Source organism: Dipodomys merriami, unplaced genomic scaffold (genome assembly GCF_024711535.1).
Source record: "Dipodomys merriami isolate MVZ:Mamm:240054 unplaced genomic scaffold, mDipMer1.0.p SCAF_7, whole genome shotgun sequence".
Classification (NCBI taxonomy): Eukaryota; Metazoa; Chordata; class Mammalia; order Rodentia; family Heteromyidae; genus Dipodomys; species Dipodomys merriami.
Window position 1 is genome coordinate 67,418,614 of NW_027206290.1, and position 20,176 is coordinate 67,438,789.

Genomic DNA, 20,176 nt, shown 5'->3' on the forward strand with positions numbered 1-20,176 from the left:
CATCATAAGCAACAATCAACCAGAAAAAAAGTATGTGCAACTCATGACAAAAGACTAATTTCTTTCATAGATACTTCTTCAAGTCACTAAGAAAATGCAGTCTTTTATGGAAGAATAAATACAGGATATGAACACAGTTCAGGGAGAATGAAACACAAACAACCTTAAACACACAAGAATGGGCTAACCTTGTCAGATAATAGAAACAAAAGTCAAGGAGATACTCCTGTTTCATTACAGAAGGGAAAAAGCTATGATGGCCACTGCTTGGTGCAGTCATTTATCAACCCTGAGCACTTGCTTTCATTCTTTGAAGCTTTTGCTCCAGGATCATAATAGATACAGATATATATATATATATATATATATATATATATAGGTATAGATATAGATATAGATATAGATATAGATAGATAGATAGATAGATAGATAGATAGATAGATGTATATCTCACTACATATACTCCCTTTTCCCAGAGTTTGAACTTAGGATGCCACTCTTGCTTGGCTTGCTTGCTTGCTTAGAATTTGAGCCATGCCACCAGCCTAGTTTTGTGCTGGTTAGTTGGATCTAGAGTCTCCAATTTTTCTACCTTATTAGCTTTGAAATGTGATCCTCTGGATCTCAGCTTCCTGAGTCGCTAGGATTACAAGCATGAGCCCAATTTATATATACTCTTTCCTGAATGCTGATCTTGTTATAATGCTTAATGATTTCAATATTGATATAAATAGATAATTCTTCAAACACCCTCTCATCTCAATTCCTTGAACACCTTTTCTCTACTATCCTCATCCTCCCATTTCTCTTGGCCACATAATACCCATAAAGACAACCTCCAAATATTTCACCTACAGCAAGCCTACTCTCCACCCCCTTTATAACTTCCAGCTCAACCCCTGTGTAGATCCTCAACTTCAACAATTCTTAGGCTGCATAGAAACTATGTTGTTTCCCTCCCATACTCCTCCCCTTAGTAAGCTCCCCTCTCCTGTTCCTTTGGGTAAATATTGCTGTGCAAATGTTTTCCATTCTCTTACCCTCTCAGGTTTCCTAATGCTCACCTGAAAAACCCCTAAGTCAGCTTTCATGAGACCACCCACCTGTCCTGTACCTGCACTTGTGCAGCCCAATATAAACAAAGAAAATTCCTACTGAATGTATGACCACAAACCTCAGACAGGCACTTCATGCTGCTTGACAATCTTGTGGTATTTCCCCAGTCCATTCATCCTCCTGTACAGCTATTTCATGTCCTCTAGTATTTCTCCCCATCCTCGTCAACGACTGCCCTTTCTTCTGAATTCACTGAGAAAATCAAGCACTCATAGGAAGATGTCAATGAACTCCCACACTGGGTATTTACCCCACTTCCAAGTTCCAGGTTCTCCATCTTCCCTGGTATTTCTATGGATGAACTGTCTGTGCTCCCAGATAAAACCAAGGTGTGTGCCTGAGCTCTAGATCCCATTGATTAGGTCAACAGAAAGACATTGCTTTCACAAACCTTTCTTCTTTCCTTCTCTGTATCCTCATTCCCCCTTCCTTATTGGGTGCTCCTCATCAGCCAAAGAACTAGCTATATATCTTTCTTGCTCTTACATTGTGCTCCTAGAACCCTTGGATCCCTTCAAATCAAAGTATAAAATTGGAAAGAGGTAGCTGGGTGCCGGTGGCTCACAAATGTAATCCTAGCTACTCAGGAGGCTGAGATCTGAGGATCCGGTTCAAAGCCAGCCTGGGTAGGAAACTCGTGAGACTCTTATCTCTAATAAGCCACTAGAAAACCGGAAGCGGCCCTATGGCTCAAGTGGTAGAGTGCTCACCTTGAGCTGAAGAGCACAGGGACAGTGCCCAAGCCCAGAGTTCAAGCCCCACGACCGACCAAAAAAAAAAAAAAATATATATATATATAATGTTATATATATATATAAAACATTATGTATATATATTATATATATATATATATAATTGGAAAGAGGTCCCCTGTGTGCTGTTTCTAAATTCTCTTCTTGCATTTTCTCTTAGACACCATCCTAGCAGACTCTTGCCCTTCCATCCACTGAAATGCTTCTGCTGAGCCATTCTTCTCACCAATACCCTCCACAGTGCTAAATCTACTGGTCAGTTCTGCGTCTATCATGCAATCGCCTACTCTTCTGTCTAGAAACATTTCCTATGTGAGTTCTAGGGCTCAATGATGCTCTGCTTTCCCACTTTATTACTTGTAATTTCTTCTCATTCTCCTTTGCTGGTCCACATCTGCATCGTCTCTAAACACGTGGCACCCCAGGATTCAATTCTCAGACTTCCTCTGTTTTCAATCAGCATTCATTCCTTGGATGATCTTATTCCTTCAAATTTCTATCCACAAGAAGTGGCACGGTGGCTCTAGTGGTAGAGCACAAGCCTTGACCAAAAAGAAGCTCAAGGATAGCACCCAGGCCCTGAGTTCAAGCCCCAGGACTGGCACCCAAAATAAATTTAAAAAGTAACCTTTGCAAATTTCTATCTGCAGCCTTAATTGTTCCCTTGGGATCTATACTTTTGTTTTTAGTTTACTTTTCCTAAATATTTCCTCCTAGATGTTTGGTAGGTGTGTGTGTGTGTGTGTGTGTGTGTGTGTGTGTGTGTGTGTGTGTGTGTGTGTGTGTGTGTGTGTGTGTGTGTGTGTGTGTGTGTGTAGGGCTTGAACTCAGGGCCTGGGTGTGTGTGTGTGTGTGTGTGTGTGTGTGTGTGTGTGTGTGTGTGTGTGTGTGTGTGTGTGTGTGTGTGTGTGTGTGTGTAGGGCTTGAACTCAGGGCCTGGGTGCTGTCCCTTAGCTTTTTTGTTCAAAGGGAATAAATATCAATATTGCTAACGTATGTATCCTTTTAATTCTATCCTTCCTATAAATTTACACAGTTGTAAAATGATACATGGATAAAGTAATTCACAATAGCATTTTTTGCATCCCAGAAAACAGCCCAAAGATCCAACAATAGCAGAACAGTTAAAGAAATCAGTCTATTAATACAATATCATCTTCCACAGTCACAAAAAGGACTAAGGAGAGTTCTGTGCCCTGATATAAGCTCTCAGACATGTTTCTCAGAGCAAAAGAATAGGACTGATGAATGTGTTTAGAATGTGAGAATAAAGAGAAAGGTACACAAATACTATACCCAGGCCAGACGTTGTAGGGCATGCCTCTAATGCTAGCACTGGAAAGGCTGAAGCAGAAGGGTCACAGGTTTGAGGCTAGCCTGGATTACACAGTAAGACTGTCTCAAAAAGTGAGGGCATACTTTCTATCTGTAGTTTCTTGAATGGGCACAGAGTATTTCAGGACCCATACATAAAAACCTGCAAACAATGGGTGCTTATCTTATTTGGAGGGAAATAAGTGGTGGATGGAAGCAGAGGAGGAAAGCATTTCCTGTCAGTCCTTTTAAAGATCTTGACTTTTTTGCATCTTGTGAATGTCTTCTCTGTTAAAAGGAGAATAAGGTACTGTTTATGTTCCCATATGGAACCATCTTGAAGGTATATTGTTGCCAAAAAAAAAAAAGGTAAAGTGCAAATGAGTGTGTACAGCACACGCTACACCATTTCATTACTTATGCTTTTGATCCTTTGGATTTTTGTACTTCCCTACTTACAAGGAAATACTGTTAAAAATTGGTGGTGGGAGGGAGGGGAGAACACATTTTCACAAGCATCATCCTGACAGCCTATGACTGAACCCTGCCAAGAATCCTCCTTGTCTCAGTGAAGTTTTCCAGTAGCTTCTCCTCCCTCAGAGAGGTCAAAACAGCAGTGAGCAGCTGAGACTTGTTCAAGCCAGTCCTTTCCCTCTACTCTCCCCCCTCCTCCCACCTATCTTCTACACCACCCCTGGTCTTCCTGGCTCCTTCCTGAGGGAACTTAGTTACCCCCCCTGGTGGCTCACAGTTTCTCCCCCGGCTGACCCCAGCCCATCTCCACAGCAGTTGTAGGCCTTCCTCCCCCAGCCTGTACCTGTCAATAATGACCGGGTCTGAGGGCGTCTCATTCCGGTTACCACAGCTCTTCCGGTCACAGCACCGACTGAAGGAAAGATAAGGAGGGAGGGAGGGAGGGAGAAAGAGACTGCTAGTGTGAAGGTGGCCAGGGCAGCCTGAGTTAGGGTATGGAAGTCCTGTCTCTGGATGAGGAAGACCTGGGCACAGGGGCTCACTCCCAGGGGCCTGGGGGACAAAGGCAGGGAGGGTCCTTGCAGACCTCCACAGCTTCCACTGTAGGCTCAGATTGTCCTCAGGAAAGGGCAGACCACGGGCAGAGTCTCTCTCACTGTTTGGGAAACACTGTCTATGCATAGGAAAGAGCTCAAATGATAAGTAGGTAACTCTTGAATAGCAAAGTATCCTGCCCATGTCTTCAGCACACCACAAGACCACCACCCCAGGAGCCCCTCGGGCTCATCCTCTCTCCCCAAAGCTGGCTACCTTCCCAACCACAGGTTTCTAAACCCGGTCTCCTTCCACCTATCAGGAGCTGCCTCTGGGGGTCTGTGCTGTGTGACTGGCTGGACGCCTGGAGCCCTTGTAGGAAAAGCCAAGCTTGGGGTCCTGGAGAAGAGGGAGCCAAGAGGGCCCACTCCATCCTGACCCTGCCCTCCAGATACCTGCTCTCCAGAGATCTGCCCTCAGGTGCCCTCCTCCCTGTAGCTCTAAGCTAATGGGGAGGGGGAGGGGCTTCTGGCTGGCTGGCTCAGGCCCTCCCTCCACCCACCCCCTCAGTGAACTCTTCCCCAGAGCTTTATTATAGTTAAGCTTCCAGTAACCACAGGAGGCTTGTCTTACAAAAACACATAAACAGGCCAGGCTAATGGGGCCTCAAGGACCCTCTCTTCCATCAGCTCTGTGCCCAGGGATCTCACGCTTTCCTCACTCCTCCCCGCCCCAATCTTCTCCAGGGAGCAGGGGCAGGGCCCAGAGGAGGCTTCAGCCCCATCTTCACAAAGGAACAAGGCAGGGGCGATGTAGTCCGTCTCACCTGCACATGATCTCGTGGGTGAGGAGAACTCGGCACATTTCAGGGTTCTTGTCCTGCCCCTCGTAGATGATGGCCTGGGGGAGGGGGAAGTGCTCAGGGTGGAGGGCAGGAGGCTCCTCTCAGGTCTAGGTGGCACACGGAGGTGCACCTGTGTCTACATACCCCAGACTGAGGGGAGGCCCTGCCCCCACAGAAGGTCATGCCCGCTGCCTTGTTCGGGGAGAGCCCAGGAGTGCAAAGCAGGAGTTTGGAGCCTGATTGCCCAGAAAGAGAACTCCCTTCCCCCAAACCAGGAACACCACCAAGGTGGCAACACAGCAGGAGGTCTGCAGTTGAGTCTGTCTGCAAGTAGCTGTTTCTAGGCTTGGAGCCTGCAGGGACTCCACACCATTAGGATCAAGGCCAGTGGGGCTGATAGGCTTCTCTCCCAACACGATATCATGCTCCTCCTTCCCCTAGCATCCTCTGTGCTGATCCTAGTGAGCCTCTGTCTCTGTCACCGGTGTATGTCTAATCAAATCCAAGGGCTATACAACCCCTTCTTCCTGCCTCCCCTTCAGCTCCCAGCCCAGGCCTGTCACTTCCTTGGACTATTGGATCCCCTACTCCCCAATCTCCTAGCCCCCTCCCTCCCCTGAGCAAAAAATGAGCTTCCAAAACTGCCTTCTCTGGGCCTCTCAATTTTCTTCCTCCATTTGTGGAATCCTTTTTACTCTGGGCTTGTTCCACACTCATGCTTCTACTTGTCCTGCCTTTCTTACCACCGTGACCTTGGGCTTTCTGGAGACGAAATATTTCTTCCCCTGCAGTGGGATTGGATGGAGGCTGCTAGAAGCCTCTGTCTGTTCAGGAATGCTCAAGTTGCTGCCTTATATTCCAGGACCACTGATCAGGCCCATTTAAACGTAACACCTTCCCGATTAGCCTATGTAATGTTTCTGAAAAGCTAGAGACTTGAACAGGCCTTGCAGAATCCTTCAGAGCTAATGGAGGTTTCTGTTTCCCCAAGCTATTTATGCTAGCTCCTGAGCCTGCTTTCTGTGACTGTCACATCAGCCAGGTTCTGAGAGTCTACAATGTTAACTCTTGGGCCAGCACCTAGATAGAGCCCTTTACTGAACCTATGTCTCTCCCTTGCTGTGGTTTGCATTGGTAGCAGAGGACCTTCCTTGAGAATTGTTCTCAGGTGATGGAAACTTCCTCTTCGGTACATACTCCCCTTAGGAGTGGCCCCTCACTAATAACTGACTCATCCAGAGTGTAAAAAACCTGGCCTCCTCACTTCACTGGCCAATTCTGGCTCCTTCTCTAGAGCTCCCTGAGGATCAGGCTGAGGCTGGAGTCTACCTTAGACTGCTTGTTTGCTGAGCATCTTCCTGCCCTGCTCCCCTGACTCTCCTTTCTCCTAAGGAGCTCACTCTCCTATTGCTCCAATAAACTACATGCACCTAAATTTCTATCATAGGCTAGCATGCTTAAGGATATATGGCCTATGCTGGTGTCTTTTACAAATACTGTCTTTTTTAGACTAGCAGGCAAGAGTAACAACCCTACTGCAATAGCTGGAAGAGGTAGGCTAGGAGGGTAGAGAGGCACTGGGGAGTTAGGATAGGGGTGAGAATGTTCACTGGGAATGACAGGATATGGTTGAAAAGAGAGTGAAGTAGGCCTAAGCATCCACTGGGCCGGCTTACCTGCTTGGACATGGAGTCAATGAGACGCACATAGAGGTCTTGTTCTGTCCGAAGTCCTGGGGTGGGAAGGTGGAGAGATCTTGCTGTCAGGGCAGCACCTGCGCCTTCAGGTGATCAGTCCACCCCCACCCCTTCCCCAGCCCTGGTGAGGAGCATCCTGTGTGTCACAGTGCTGCAGTAGCCAGACATCTTCTGGGTCTAGGTCAAGAAGGGACAGCAGCCTTCACTTACCATTGTTATATACCAGCCGTAGGCGGTAATGGATTCCATTGTTTGTCTTTTCTGTCCCTGGCTCCTGTAGAGACAAGACAGGATGCCCAAGTATTCAGAGACACTCCAACCTCCTTCATCCATACCCCTCTCTCTAACCCTGCTATCTTTCCCTCCCTTCCAGTCTTTCACCCACCCTTCACCATTCATGATCTATCCACTTATCTGCCCCAGTATGTGGGGGGGGGGAGGGGTGTCCCTAAAGCCCTCCCATTCTCATCCCAGTGCAGGTCCCAGAGGAGCCCATGAGCCTCTCACACGGTCCTTTTCCACGAAGTCGATGAAGGCTGTGCGTTCCACCTCCACGGGCTGCCCCTGCCGGTCATACATGGCCAGCACAAAGTGGAAGAAGTTGGATTTCCTGAGGTTGGAAGGGGGCTGCTTCTCAAAGTGTGCTCGTGCCAGGCCCACACCACTGCAGGAAGAAAGGAACTGGAAAACCACTGGAAGGATCTTTTACTGAGAAAGACCCCACAATTTCTGGCCAGCTAGGTGGGCTGGCTAGGCCTGGGCTCCAACATGTCATGAGTGTGGGCCAAAAAAAAAAAAAAATTGGATGGGATTTTTACCCTAACCAGGACCAACTCTGTTCCAGAAAGACCCTTCTGGCACTGGGGTCACCCCAACCCGCCCTTTGGGAACAAGGGCACAGCAGATGCTGTATGAAGGCATCCTGTCAGGCTCTACTGCCAGTTCCTTGGATTCCACATTTTGAAATGCCAATTGTCAATTTTCTTTTTTGGTCGTGGGTCTTGAACTCTGGGCTTGGGCGCTATCCTTACACTCTTCAGCTCAAGGCGAGCGCTCTACCACTTGAGCCACAGCACCACTTCTGGTTTTCTAGTGGTTAATTAGAGATAAGGGGCTGGGCTGGCTTTGAACCATGATCCTCAGATCTCAGCCTCCTCAGTAGCTAGGATTACAGGTGTGAGCCACGGGTGCCAGGCCAATTGTCAAAATTAAGTTGTAAACCAACCCATCTTGGCCAGAGGTCCCTGAGCTCACCTGTTACAGCATTAGAGAATGAATAGCTGGGAGGTTCTGGAACACAATACCCACTGAATGCCAGTTGATGGCTGAGGCTTGTGGCATTGTCTGGGAAGTGATGATGTCCATTAAACTATCAGAGATATTAAAGGCCAGGGAAAAAACTGGAAGCGAACAAGGCTCCATGTACTAGGTCTCTACTGAACTGCAAGTAGTGTGTCATCTCTGGACACACACAACAAATTGGGCCAGAGTTAAATGAGTTGAAGGGGAGGAAATTCACAGAGAGAAAGCCAGGACACAAGACAGAGTGGTAGAGGTCTTCCCCACTCCCCCTGAAAGATGTCACCAGGTTAGGGAAAAAAACAAAACAAAACAAAAAACAACTAGCTGGCGCCTGTGGCTCACGCCTGTAATCCAAGATACTCTAGAGACTAAGATCTGAGGATCACAGTTGGAAGCCATCCCAGGCAGGAAAGTGCATGAGACTCATCTCTAATTAACCACCAAAAAGCCAGAAGTGGAAGTGTGGCTCAAGTTGGTAGAGCACTAGCCTTGAGTGGAAAAAGCTAAGGGACAGTATCCAAGACTTGAGTTCAAGCCCCAGTACAAGCACACCAAGCACACACACACACACACACACACACACACACACACACACACACACACACACACACACACACACACACACACACACACACACACACACACACACTATAAAGAAGTAGGGATAGCCAGGCGCTGGTGGCTCACGCCTGTAATCTTAGCTACTAAGGAGGCTGAGATCTTAGGACCATGGTTCAAAGCCAGCCCAGACAGGAAAATCTGTGAGACTCTGATCACCAAAACAGGAAATGGTGTTGTGGCTCAAGTGGTAGAGCACTAGCCTTGAGCTGAAGTGCTGAGGGACAGCCGAGGGACAGGCCCAGAGTTCAAGCCCCACAACCACACACAAAAAAAAAAGGAGGAGGAGGAGGAGGAGGAGGAGGAGGAGGAGGAGGAGGAGGAGGAGGAGGAGGAGGAGGAGGAGGAGGGGAGAAAGAAAACAGTATCTTGTGAAACATAAGGGGCACTCCATTGTGACAATGGCTGTCAAATTCATTGCTACTTCACTTTTTTTCTCTATATCATTTATTATTTTTTTCTCTGTATAATTTAAAATCAATTTATTCTTTGCCTTGGCTTCATGCTAAGCTGTAGTATCTACAGTGTCATGAACATGAGGGATTTACAATGTCCCTCCCTGGGAGCCACAGGGGCCATTAAAATACTGACTTAGGAGGCAGAAGTGACCGGTCTTTGCCTCACTATTCAGGTAAGGGGGAGAGGCCACCTGCAGCACCCCTCCTCTTTAAAGATTCAACCCCCCCCATCCCTCCCACCACCGGGCTACAGTCTTTCAAGTAGAGGCCTTGACCAACCCTCCACTCCCTTCCCTAACCAGCTGAGAGGCAGGGAAGCCCAAAGAGGGCTTTTGATCGCAGCAGGTCCCTGATTACTGTTGATGAATATGCTAATGAGGCACCAACCCTGAACTCCTCCCTCCTTCTCCCACAGCCAGCTTAGCTTGAACTTGACCAGAAACTGGTTCCAGGACCACCTTAGTGGCAGGGAAGGCTAGAGAGGTGTGACCTTGTAAAGCAATCCCAGATCACCTATGCCCTTTATTTTGTCATTCTGAAGAGCCTGGGAGGTTTTCAGTCAACTCAGGAGAGTTGAGAGAGAAAAGCCTTGGCAGAAGAGGGAGGATGCTGAGAAAACAAAATCCCCTGGACCACTCAGCTTATTCTTTCTACCCTTGCACTGCCAGGCCAAATCCTAAACTGGTGGTGATGCTGGCCTGAGCTTTTTCTCCCATGTGGCCCCTCTCCATTGGCAAATGTCAGGCAAGTTGGGGTCCTGGCTGGACCTAGCAGAAACTCTGGTTCCTGCTAGCCTGCTGAGTCCAGATCTGGGAAGTCTAGTCTAACCCTGAAGCCAAACTTCCTTTGCTGGGCCTCCCTATGTGAGGAGGTGAGAGTAGGGGAGCAAACTGGTTCCCCTGGGGTCCTGTGACCAGGTATCTGATGCTGAGTGGGAACACAGGCAGGGGCTGTACCATCTCACACGCCCTGCCAGCTACTTCCACAGCTCCACCCTCCCTGAGGCAACCTAGAACATTATCCTGCTCCACTCTCCTACCCTGTACTGCTCAGTGGATAGGAGACACAATCACCATCCTGGACTTACACACATGCATAGGACAGCAATGTCTAGTTTACATCACCGGGACAGGCTCATTATTATGGCCAAACACAAAACAATATTAATGATAGCCCCTTCAGAGCAGGAGGCCTGCATGCAGAATGGGCAAGACCTCCTCTGAACACGTGGGCTGCTCCTTGCTCCAGGCCTGGGAACATCTCCTGTTGATCTGATGCTTACCCTTGCTGGACATGTGAAGAAATCAAAATCTTTACAGAGTTTGCTCTAAAGACATTCTAGTATTTCCTGTGGACAAGTCACAGAGTGACACAAGGAACAGCCTAAGGGAAGGAAAAGGAAGCAAGGGAGAATAGAGGCAGGCTAGACCATGCCTTCCTTCTCTGATTGCCCCAAGGTTCCTGAATCTCCAACCACAGTAGGTGATGTCAACACCTGTTGAATGGAACTTCAAGCCTCATAGGGAGGAAGGAGAAGAGATTTTTTTTTCTTCTCTTTTTCCTTTGGGAGCAGCTGATGCTCTGGTAATAAGAAAAGAAAACAGAGGATGGAGAGAAAGAGATGTACTCAAATGACTTAGGAGATATCCAATGGTTTGAGTTCTGATGGGCACATCATGAGCACAGGTGTGTGGGGATACACACCTGTAAGAAGTGAGAAGTGGGGTGCTTGCTGTCTGCTCCCAGACTAGCTTAGAGAGAAGGCTGTGGATAAAGGCCAATGTCTTTGGTTCTGTAGTATCCAAAGTAGAAACTATCCAAGACCACCGTTGGAGTGTGTGTGTGTGTGGGGGGTATCTCCAAGATGTCTAGTAATATGTGTTCTTTATTCTTTATCGAAGATAAAGAAGAGAAGCTAACTGAGCAGAAAAGTCTGTGAGACTCTTATTTCCCATGAACCAGCAAAAAGATGGAAATGGAGGTATGGTTCAAGTGGAAAAGTGCCAACCTTAAGCAAAAAGGCCAAGTAAGGACAAGAAGCCCTGAGTCTGAGCCCCAATGTTGGCACTGAACAAACAAACAAATTTAGAGTAGAGAGGAAAAGGAGCATCAAGCCAGCCCCTTCCTCCTACAGCTGGGAGAGCAAGTGTTTCTTCTAGGTTCCCCTAGAAGAAGGTTCTGAGACAAAGATTGAAATACCAACAGTTTATTTGGGCAGTGATTCCAGGAAAAGGGATTGGGGAAGACAAAGACAGAGACTATCAAGGGTGCATTTTCAAAGTGCTCCCGTTGGGACAAACTATGCTCAATCCCCAGAGGAGCTCTGGAGAGATATAGAATGAATGTCTCACCAGAGGGGCAGGAGTCTCATGACTCCAGTCTGTCCCCACCAGTTCTATGGTGGCTATTTCTCCAGTACTTCTGGCTCCCCAAACTTGCAACAGCCAGAGAGCATATGGGCAGAGCAAGCTGTGACTTCTTCAACAAGCCCTACAGCAATGGCAAGAAGATTCTTTAATAAAGGTCCTGGAGGAACATGGATTGGGTTCCAACTACTAGCCTCCCCCCCCCCCCGCCTGCCCCCACCTGGGCTATGAGGAAGCCAGCCAAGCTATAGCCCCAAGGGCCTGAGTACTGCTTGGCTGATCCAAGTTGTAACAACTGTGAATGAGCATTGGCCCACCCAGCATACGTATTGCTGGAGCCCATAATTCAGAGACATTTCATTCACTTAGCATCATTAGGAAACAAAGCGTACCACATAAGCGCCTTTTTTAAAAAAGATAAATGCATCTGAGTGACAAAAACAGCCACATTAACCACTTTCGTAAGCCTCCAAAATTGAATTACACATTTCCTTACTTTCTTGAAAAGATTGATTTAGACACAATGTTCAAAATGCTTTCCTCTCAACTCTAGAGGATGTTGAGTAGTATGGGGGGGGGTTGTACAAGTACTACAAAACCCAAAGTTGGGATGGAAAAAAATTTCACTTTTGTATTTCTACTGTGCTCCACTTGCCCCCTTCCCATTTTCTGTCCTCAGATAAACCAGGAGTCTGTGACTCCAGAAATTGTTTTCTGCACACATTTTTTGTTGTTGTTGTTGAAAGGAAACCTGACCTGTTTCAAATAGATGTGCCCAGGCTTCCTGAGCACTGTGCTGGGAGTCCAGGGTCAGTGGACCCCAAGGATCGCCATGCAGACTGTTTCTACTTCAGAGTACACAGGGATGTATGTGGGGACATAGTGGGGACTACTCTGTCTGGCTGTTATTGTTGACACTGCCCAGCAGGTCCCTGGAGATGCCCCAGAGCTCTTTTCCTGGCAATCTGACTCTGCCAAGGCTCTCTTGCACAAAGTCTTCCTTGCATCTCTGTTCTCTATTCCTATGTCACACAAATCCTTCATCACATGCTTGCTATAGATATAAACAATTTAATAACAACCATGCCAGCCCCTCACCCTCTTCCTGAGGACAAGGTATCCTGGAGCCTCTGCCTTTCCTTCTTCACACCAAATCATTTTCCCCACCCCCATACAAGGGCTTGAACTCAGCCCTCAAAATACTTCCAGATGCTTGCTTGGCTGGTATTGTACAACTTGAGCCATGCCTCCAGCCAGGCTCTTTTCTATTTCTTTTGAGATGGAGGCTTGTAGATGTTTCTACTAAGGCTGGTTTCAAACTGTAACTCTGCCTCTTGAGTAGCTAGATGTGAGCTTCCAGTGCCAGCTTCCCACCAACTCTTAACTCTTGCCCATTTTGAGAAGCCCAAGTTTCTGAGAAGCACTTTGATCCATTTTCAAGTGTGAATGCCGAGGTAAGGGCATACGCCATTGCTGAAGCCATCAGCAATGGAAAGAAGCTCACCACCCCCTCCATCAGGAGGCAAAGGAGAGAGAGAGGAAAAAAAAACACCTCCTACATCTCATCCCAGGTCTCAGCTTCCCCCAAAGCCTCTCTGCACTAAATCTAGCCTCTCTCCCTGACACTCTGGCATGGATTCACAAGTCCCCTGTTCCATTCTTCCACATCCTCCATCTCTCTACGCATCCCATTTGTGCCCACACTGGTCCACAGGCATTCTCTGGGCCCTTGGGACTGTTGATGATCATCACACTGCACCTGGCATTTCTGCTCCCAGCCACCATCTATTGGCTTGGTCCTGCCTAGTCCCTTATATGTCCAGCCAGTGTCTGGTTGTGTCACCAACTAGAGAAAATCAAGTCAGTAGCACACCCATCCCAACCATGCAGGTAGAGAAGTGAGGAGGGCCAGGTGGCTAGAGGCAGCTGCACAGCACCTGTATGCACAAGGTTCTAATGACAGAAGAGGACTGGGGTACAGAGGCTCCAGGTACCCTGTTTCTACTTCCCAGTATCTGCCCCAGGCTCAGTGGCCCAGGTCTTGTAGGCTATAGGGTGGGAGAGAGAAAGAGGATTACTAGCTTGGTCTTCTCTCCCTCAGTTCTACCTCCAGACTGCCTAACCCCCTCCCATTTCTCTTCTGCCCACCCTCTTACCACCTACCCGCAGACCAGGCTGCCAGGTCCCAGGCTGAGGAGCGGCTGGCTATCAATTATTAAAGCAAACAAAAGCATTTCCTAGCAGGGAGGCTGGCCTGTAGCAGCTTACAGGAAAGGCAGCCCCAGCTGGCTTCCCTCTCCCGGGCCCTGCTTGTGTGCTGTGACTAGCTCATGGGAAAAGGCTGGCCAGGGATTCTCTGGGGGTCTCCTGCAGGGAAAGGCCTGGCCTGGGCCTGCCAGAGGTCTAGTCTGGGAAGCACATCGGGAGAAGACAGCTGCCACTGAGCTGAGCCCTTAGCAGCACTTGGGACTGCAAGGGAGGCTGGGGAGTAGATAGGGACTGTGCCTCTGGGTCTTAGAGATAAAGTCCTATTGGTTCAGGGAAGGAGCAGTCAGAACAGTGACTAGGGATCCTTGTGCAGGCTTTGCTGGTAGGGAGACCCTGACAGGGAGATGGAAGCCCTTGCCACCAGCCTTCCTTTCACTGGTGGACAGGGAGAAGAACCCTCTTCTCTCCTAGCTTCTTGCTCAGAACCTTTCTTTCTCTTGGCAATCCTCCCATTCCCAGTTTAACCAAGCCTTCTGAGCCTTTTCCTCCTTACCTGCCTTCTGTTAAACCCTGGCATTTATGAAAAGGCTAAGTTATAAGATTAGGGGGAGATAGCTGCTTTGGTGCCTGGTTCTTGGTGCTTACCAAGGTAAAGATGGGGAAGCCAAAGGGAATGGATACCCAGAACTGCCTGAGTGTGTCCTGTGTGCTGTGGACACTGGGATGAATAGACTGCTATCTGTACTCTGCAGGAAGATGGGAATGGGCAGAGGCGGGGCAGAGCCTGCTCTGTGGTAAGCATTCTTAGGCAGTACTAAGCAGGTGGAGAGCACAGATAGAGCAGGTGCTATGGCGGAGTGGGGGTCTTGAAGGCTGCTAAGATTTTGTTCAGTGGACATGTGGGTGCTGAGGGCAGGGGTAGTGATTAAAGCTAGGACTTACTGGCAGTCCTGCTGATTCTCCTACACTGAATGCTACATCTACAGAAGCTGAGAAAGAAGGTTGGCATCAGATTGTGATAAGCATTGAATGGTGACTGTCCAGGAAGAAGTGGGGCAGACAGAGACTACTGACTCTGCTTACGGTAAACATCCTTAGGCAGCTATGCACAGTTTCTTGAGGCAGTATGGGGACACAGAGAGAGCGGAGGCTTGGGGGTCACTTTCAGTTTAATCAGGGCAGAGATATGATCAGAGAAAAGTACTTTGGAAATTTGGCTTTGATCCATAGTGCAAAGAAGATGGTTTGGGGGAGGGATGAAAAGCTGGAGTGGGGGCACTAGGCCAGGAGGCTGAGGTCGGAAACCAAGACACAGTCATCCTTCCAGCTATGAAGGAATGAGCACCGAGACTGGGTCTAGGGCACCTTTAACCAGGTGGCCATGGGATAAAGGCAAGGAAGACAGCAAAGGCAACTCTGTTCCAAGAAGAACAGGAGAATGAAGCCAGGGAGGTGGTGGTAGGACAGAGATGCTCCTTTTGCAGTTTGGTAATGGGAAGATGTGAGTAAATGACTAGCTAAAGAAGAAGGTTCAAATGGGAGGGATGACAGTGTGGGGAAACATGAGGAGTAATGAGGAGCTTTTCCTCTCTGGAAGCCAGGAAGATAAATGATCAAACATATGGCGGCTCCCAGTCTGGGCCTTGAGATAGAGAAAGTTCCTGGACTTGGAGACAAACAGTCCTAGCCTGAAGAAATCTCCCTATTAAAACTACGAACCCCTGGGAGTTCCAGTGAGGCAGCTCTGGAGACCCGGTCCCTACAGACAACACTGTTGGTAGTGCAGTCCTAGATGGGGGAGGGGGCCACAGCCTCATCCCCCAAAAGCTTCCTGCACCCCACCTGGGCCACAGGGCACCATCTCTTTCACACTCTCATCCAACCTGCTGGCTCTGGGCAGGCACAGAGGGGAAAGGTCAGAGAGAAAAGGGAACATTCAATTTCAGAGACACCACAGCAACTCCTGAGGACATCTCAAGTTACAGAAAAAGTCAGAACCAACAGGAAAACAGGCATGACACACAGCCTTGTAAACACAACATAGGAAAAAGCCAGCTAATGGGAAGAAAAGAGGGAAGGAGACACAAGAAAACGCAGACAGTAGTTGTATAAGATGGGTGGGATTTAGTTTGCCACCGTCCAGTTTCTTTTTCTAGAATATAGTTATATCACTCTAAAACTTATGGCCATTCGTGCAAGACCTCTTCTTGTCCAGGAGGACTCAGTTCCAGACACTCCCCAGGGCTCCCTCCTGATGGTCATGAAAAGACAAGCTCGCAGAAACAGTTTCAGTGGCGCATGAAGGACCCCGGGTGTCTGTTAACTGGGTGAGGTTGGTGAGCACGATCAGTGGTATCCCTGGACAGGACTGGGTAGTTAGACGTGCCAGACCTACTCTATCCTGATAGCTCCCTATGAATCCCTTCAAGCTGCTGGACAGCAGTGGCAGACTTTCCGGAAGCCCAGTGCCTACCCTGCCCCAGCAGACTCCGCCCCTCCCTAAAGCCAGTCACACCGAAGTCCCCATAGTGTCTAACCTCCCTACTCTCAAGGCGAGGCTATAAAAAGCTCCAGGTCCCAAGCGCAGTAGGGGCTAAAGTCCATTAACCTTTCAAATTCCCATCCAAATCTCCACCTTGGTCCCGCCTAGAACTCTGAAATAGCGAGCCAGAAGAGATCCGAAAAGACACCTGTCAGAGAGGCGGAGCCCTAGCCCTTTCCCAACCCGTCAGTCCAGCCACGGCCGACTGCCCACTGTCTCTTTACCCTCTTCATCCCCCAGCTGTATCTCTGGACCTGCGTGGGAAAGGAGGGGCGTGGGAAAGGAAGAAGGGGGCAGGGTTTCTTGCCTTTCTTGGCAGAAAGCCGTGGAATTGGACAAGCTGAGGAATCGGTACTGCCCAGGAAGGAGGGGTTGGACGTTCCTAGACGGCTGGTAGCTGTGGGTCATGGCTCAGGGTCTGCAGACGGAGGGGATGCTTCCTCCTCCTAAACCCTGGACCGCAGTTGGCGACTGTCAGAAAGCAGAGCCTGAACAGCCCGGAGTGGAGGCAGAAGCCCCGCCCCGGCCCGCCCCAGATGCTCAAGAGACTAGGGCATAGACGCTTGGGACAGGGTGCACTGGAGTGCTCGCCAGGACCGTCCGGAGCTAGGGCTCCCTCTACCCTCCGTTCCAGCACCTCAGCAAAGCTAAGCGAAGGCTCCGAGCGGCTCCGAGCGGTCCGACCCGAGTTCGCGGGCTCCCGTCGAGCGCTTACCTCTGCGCCGCGGTGCTGGAGTCCAGGATGCCGGCGCCCTGCATCCAGGAGCGCACAGAGCCCAGGCCGGCCGGCAGCAGCGGCTCCTCCTTCAGGTTCAGCCCGCCGCGGGGCAGAGCGTCCTGCGCAGGGAACATAAGGACGCGCAGTTGGTGGGCGCCCCCACTGCCCAGGATCGAATCCCGCCGAGGCTGTGGATGTCGCAGCTCAGCCGACCCGACGGTACCAGGCGCCTTCCAGGAGCGCAGCGCGGCGCGCGGTCGGGATAGCTCCGTGCGCGCTCGCCTCTGGGGCGCTCCCTCGGAGAAAGCGGGTCCGCGGGCGCCGGCGCTGTCCCCTCCCCTCCTGGGGCGCGGGGCGGGGAGATGGAGGGATTCCCCCGCGGCCTGAGCGCTGGCGGGCGGACTGCGAGCGCGGCGGGGAGGGCGGGGAGCACAGCCCGCACCCGGTCCGCACGGAGGCGCCCCAGAGGCGCGCTCTGGCGGCTGCCCAGGGCCGTGGTCGTCGGAGTCAGGGGGGGGGGGCGCTCTAAGCGCCCCAGGAGCTGCCGCGGGCGAGGCGGGGGCGCGGGGCTGCCCGCCCTTTCCCCCCTCGCCGCCCCCACCTCCTGCCCGCCCGCGGCGCCGGCGCGGGGCGCTGATTACCATCCGGGAGGCGGAGGCTGCGGGCACAGAGCTCGTCGGCGGCGGCGGCGGCGACAGCGGTGGCAGCGGTGGCAGGAGCAGCAGCAGCCGAGCGTCCCGGGGAAAAGCAGGGGCAGCGCCGAGCCAGCAGACTCCGCCGCCACCGCCTGCGCCCCGAGTGCCCCGGCGCCCCGGCCCTGCCGCAGCCCCGGGCGGCAGCACCTGGAGCAGCAGCAGCAGCAGCCCGGCCGACTCCCCCCGGGGCCCGGTTCCCGCGCCGCCCCGCCGTGGCCGCCGCCGACCGCCGCTGCCCGGGGCCTGGCCGCGGGCCCGGGCCATCCCGCCGCCGCCGCCGCCGCCGCCGCCGCCGCTCCCCGGGGAGCGGGAGCCGTAGGAAGGGAGCGCGGGCGGGAGGAGGGCTGTCGCGAGCGGGCGGGCCCAGGGGACGAGGGGCCGGGGGAGGCGGGGGCGGGGCGGCGCGGCCGGCCGAGGGGCGGCCGGGGACGTGACATCATCGGGGGAGGAGCGGCCGGGCTGGGGCCGCCGCGGCGGGGCGGACCCTGGCGAGTCGGTCGCCGGGGTTGGGGGGCGGGAGGGTGGTCTGCGGCCTGCTGGAGGCCGCGCGCGAGAAAAAGAAGGTCCGGCGGGGGACCTGGAGGCCGGGCCCTGGACGATCTAGGGCTGCGCGGCCGGGCAGCCCGGCCGAAGCCGAGGGGCGCGTTACACGGCGCCCAGGAATCTCTCCACGGCCTCCCCGTCGCCACCGGACGAAGCTTCAGCCTCTTGGTGGCCCCGTCTCCCTCCTCCAAGTACGCGCCGCTGTCGCCACGGCGGACGCGCGCACTCGCTGGACTTGCTGCTCTTTTTGACGCTTCTTAGCTCGGCTTTCCCTGTTCGCCTTCCTGTGTGGTCCTCTCCCCGCACCTCCCCCAGCGAACCTGACCTCGGGTGTTATCACCTTGGACTCAAGTCTGTCTGTCTGTCTGTCTGTCTGTCTGTCTGTCTGTCTGTCTGTCTGTCTGTCTGTCTGTCTGTCTGTCTGTCTGTCTCTGTCTCTCTCTCTCTCTCTCTCTCACACACACACACACACACACACGGTCCAGGGTGAGGGGTTCAGAGCCCAGATCATCTGTTCTTTCTCACCTCCCCTCTCCCGATCTTATTCCTCTTTTATTAGTTCCTGGCACAGAAATCATCTGGCCCATGACTTTGGGGCAGAGCCATTTCTACCCCTCTCCCAACATTCTGGCGGGGTGTACCTTCACCAGGACAAGCCTAAGTCCACTTTTCCTGCAGAACAGCACGGGGGGGGGTAAATGGGGGGTAAATGGGGGGGTAAATGGGGGAGTGACCTGCCCTTGCAGCCGCTGCCACTCTAATACCCACACACATCCTCTTTTGGGATTTCCCAAGTGTGCAGTTCGTCTTCTGCCTCGTGTTGACCTAGCTGAAGGATCGCAAGGGACACTTTTGGGCTACCTACAACCTCAGAAGTATTCCCCCTACCCCCTCCTTTTTATGCTTCATTCCTCACCTTTAGGGGTTGCCATTGCCACTCAGACTTCTCCAGATCTCAGCTTTTACCCCTGGTAGGATTATGGATGGTGGGTCTCTCTCTGGGATGAGGTCTTTCACCATGGCCAGCCCCATCTGTTTAGCTGACTCTGTGGCCCCTGGACCAGAAGCACTAACATTAGCTGGGAGCTTGTGGGAAATGCACATTGTTAGGCCCCACCCAGACCTGTCACATCAGAACCTGCACTTGAATCTTTGAGTTGATTCTGTGCACACATTACCTTTGAGAAGCAGGGCTCTAGAGAACCCTCCAAAGCTGTTCCATACTTGCTAACTTATCTCCCTAGCTTTCACATGTATCCATGGCTCCCTAATTTCCAGTGGGCACCCTGCCTCTTACCTAGTAGTGAGGACACAGCAATCTTGGCTGAAGCCTGCTGACTTACGCATATCTCAGTCTCCTCCAGTATTCTCTTCCTTGGTCCCAGAGATGGATGTGGAACCTCTTGCTCAACCGTTTTGAAATGGTCCCAACTGATTCCCGGTTTGGTCTTGGACTCTCTTCTTTTCTCAGATCTCCCTCTTGCAAAAACATTGCCCCCAGTTCCTTCTTCAACCCGCACCCCCTCTTCTTTCTGAGGACATTTACAGGAGCACTCAAGCTTTGCCAGCCCCAGCAAGCTACTCCGGAAGGCTGCAGGCCTGTTTGTTTGTTTGTTTGTTGTCATTCATGGGGCTTGAACTCTGGGCCTGGGCACTGTCCCTGAGCTCTTCAGCTCAAAGTGAGCACTCTACCACTTAAGCCACAGTGCCACTTCTGGTTTTCTGGTGGTTGATTGGATATAAGAGTCTCAAGGACTTTCCTGCCCAGTCTGGCTTTGAACCACAATCCTCAGATCTCAGCCTCCTGGGTAGCTAGGTTTACAGGAGTGAGCCACTGGCATCCAGCTTGCTGTTTGTTCCTGTTCTCCATGGCCTCTCTTAGAGTTCAAGCATCATCATCTCACCCCACCTCCTCCTCTCATACACCTGGGGAAACTGATCTGAGCAGCAAATTTCCCTTACCCACGGAAAACCCAACCTCCAAACTGCTACCTT

General features: G+C 51.3%; 1 protein-coding gene across 2 annotated transcripts in view; it reads right to left on the bottom strand.

Moving 5' to 3' along the window:
* Ebf4 (EBF family member 4) overlaps positions 1-17,902 on the bottom strand; it is a 43,211-nt gene extending 25,309 nt beyond the window's left edge. The window contains exons 1-7 of one of the 2 annotated variants that reach the window (XM_070006901.1): positions 17,585-17,902; positions 16,941-17,062; positions 7,239-7,395; positions 6,942-7,005; positions 6,711-6,766; positions 5,017-5,090; positions 4,000-4,068 (exon numbers count right to left, since the gene is read on the bottom strand). In XM_070006901.1, coding sequence (XP_069863002.1) covers positions 4,000-4,068; positions 5,017-5,090; positions 6,711-6,766; positions 6,942-7,005; positions 7,239-7,395; positions 16,941-17,062; positions 17,585-17,902 — 860 coding nt within the window. Of the gene's footprint in view, positions 1-3,999; positions 4,069-5,016; positions 5,091-6,710; positions 6,767-6,941; positions 7,006-7,238; positions 7,396-16,940; positions 17,151-17,584 lie in introns of those variants that run through there. The other variant, XM_070006900.1, reaches the window with a different exon arrangement.
* Positions 17,903-20,176: the final 2,274 nt, after the last annotated feature.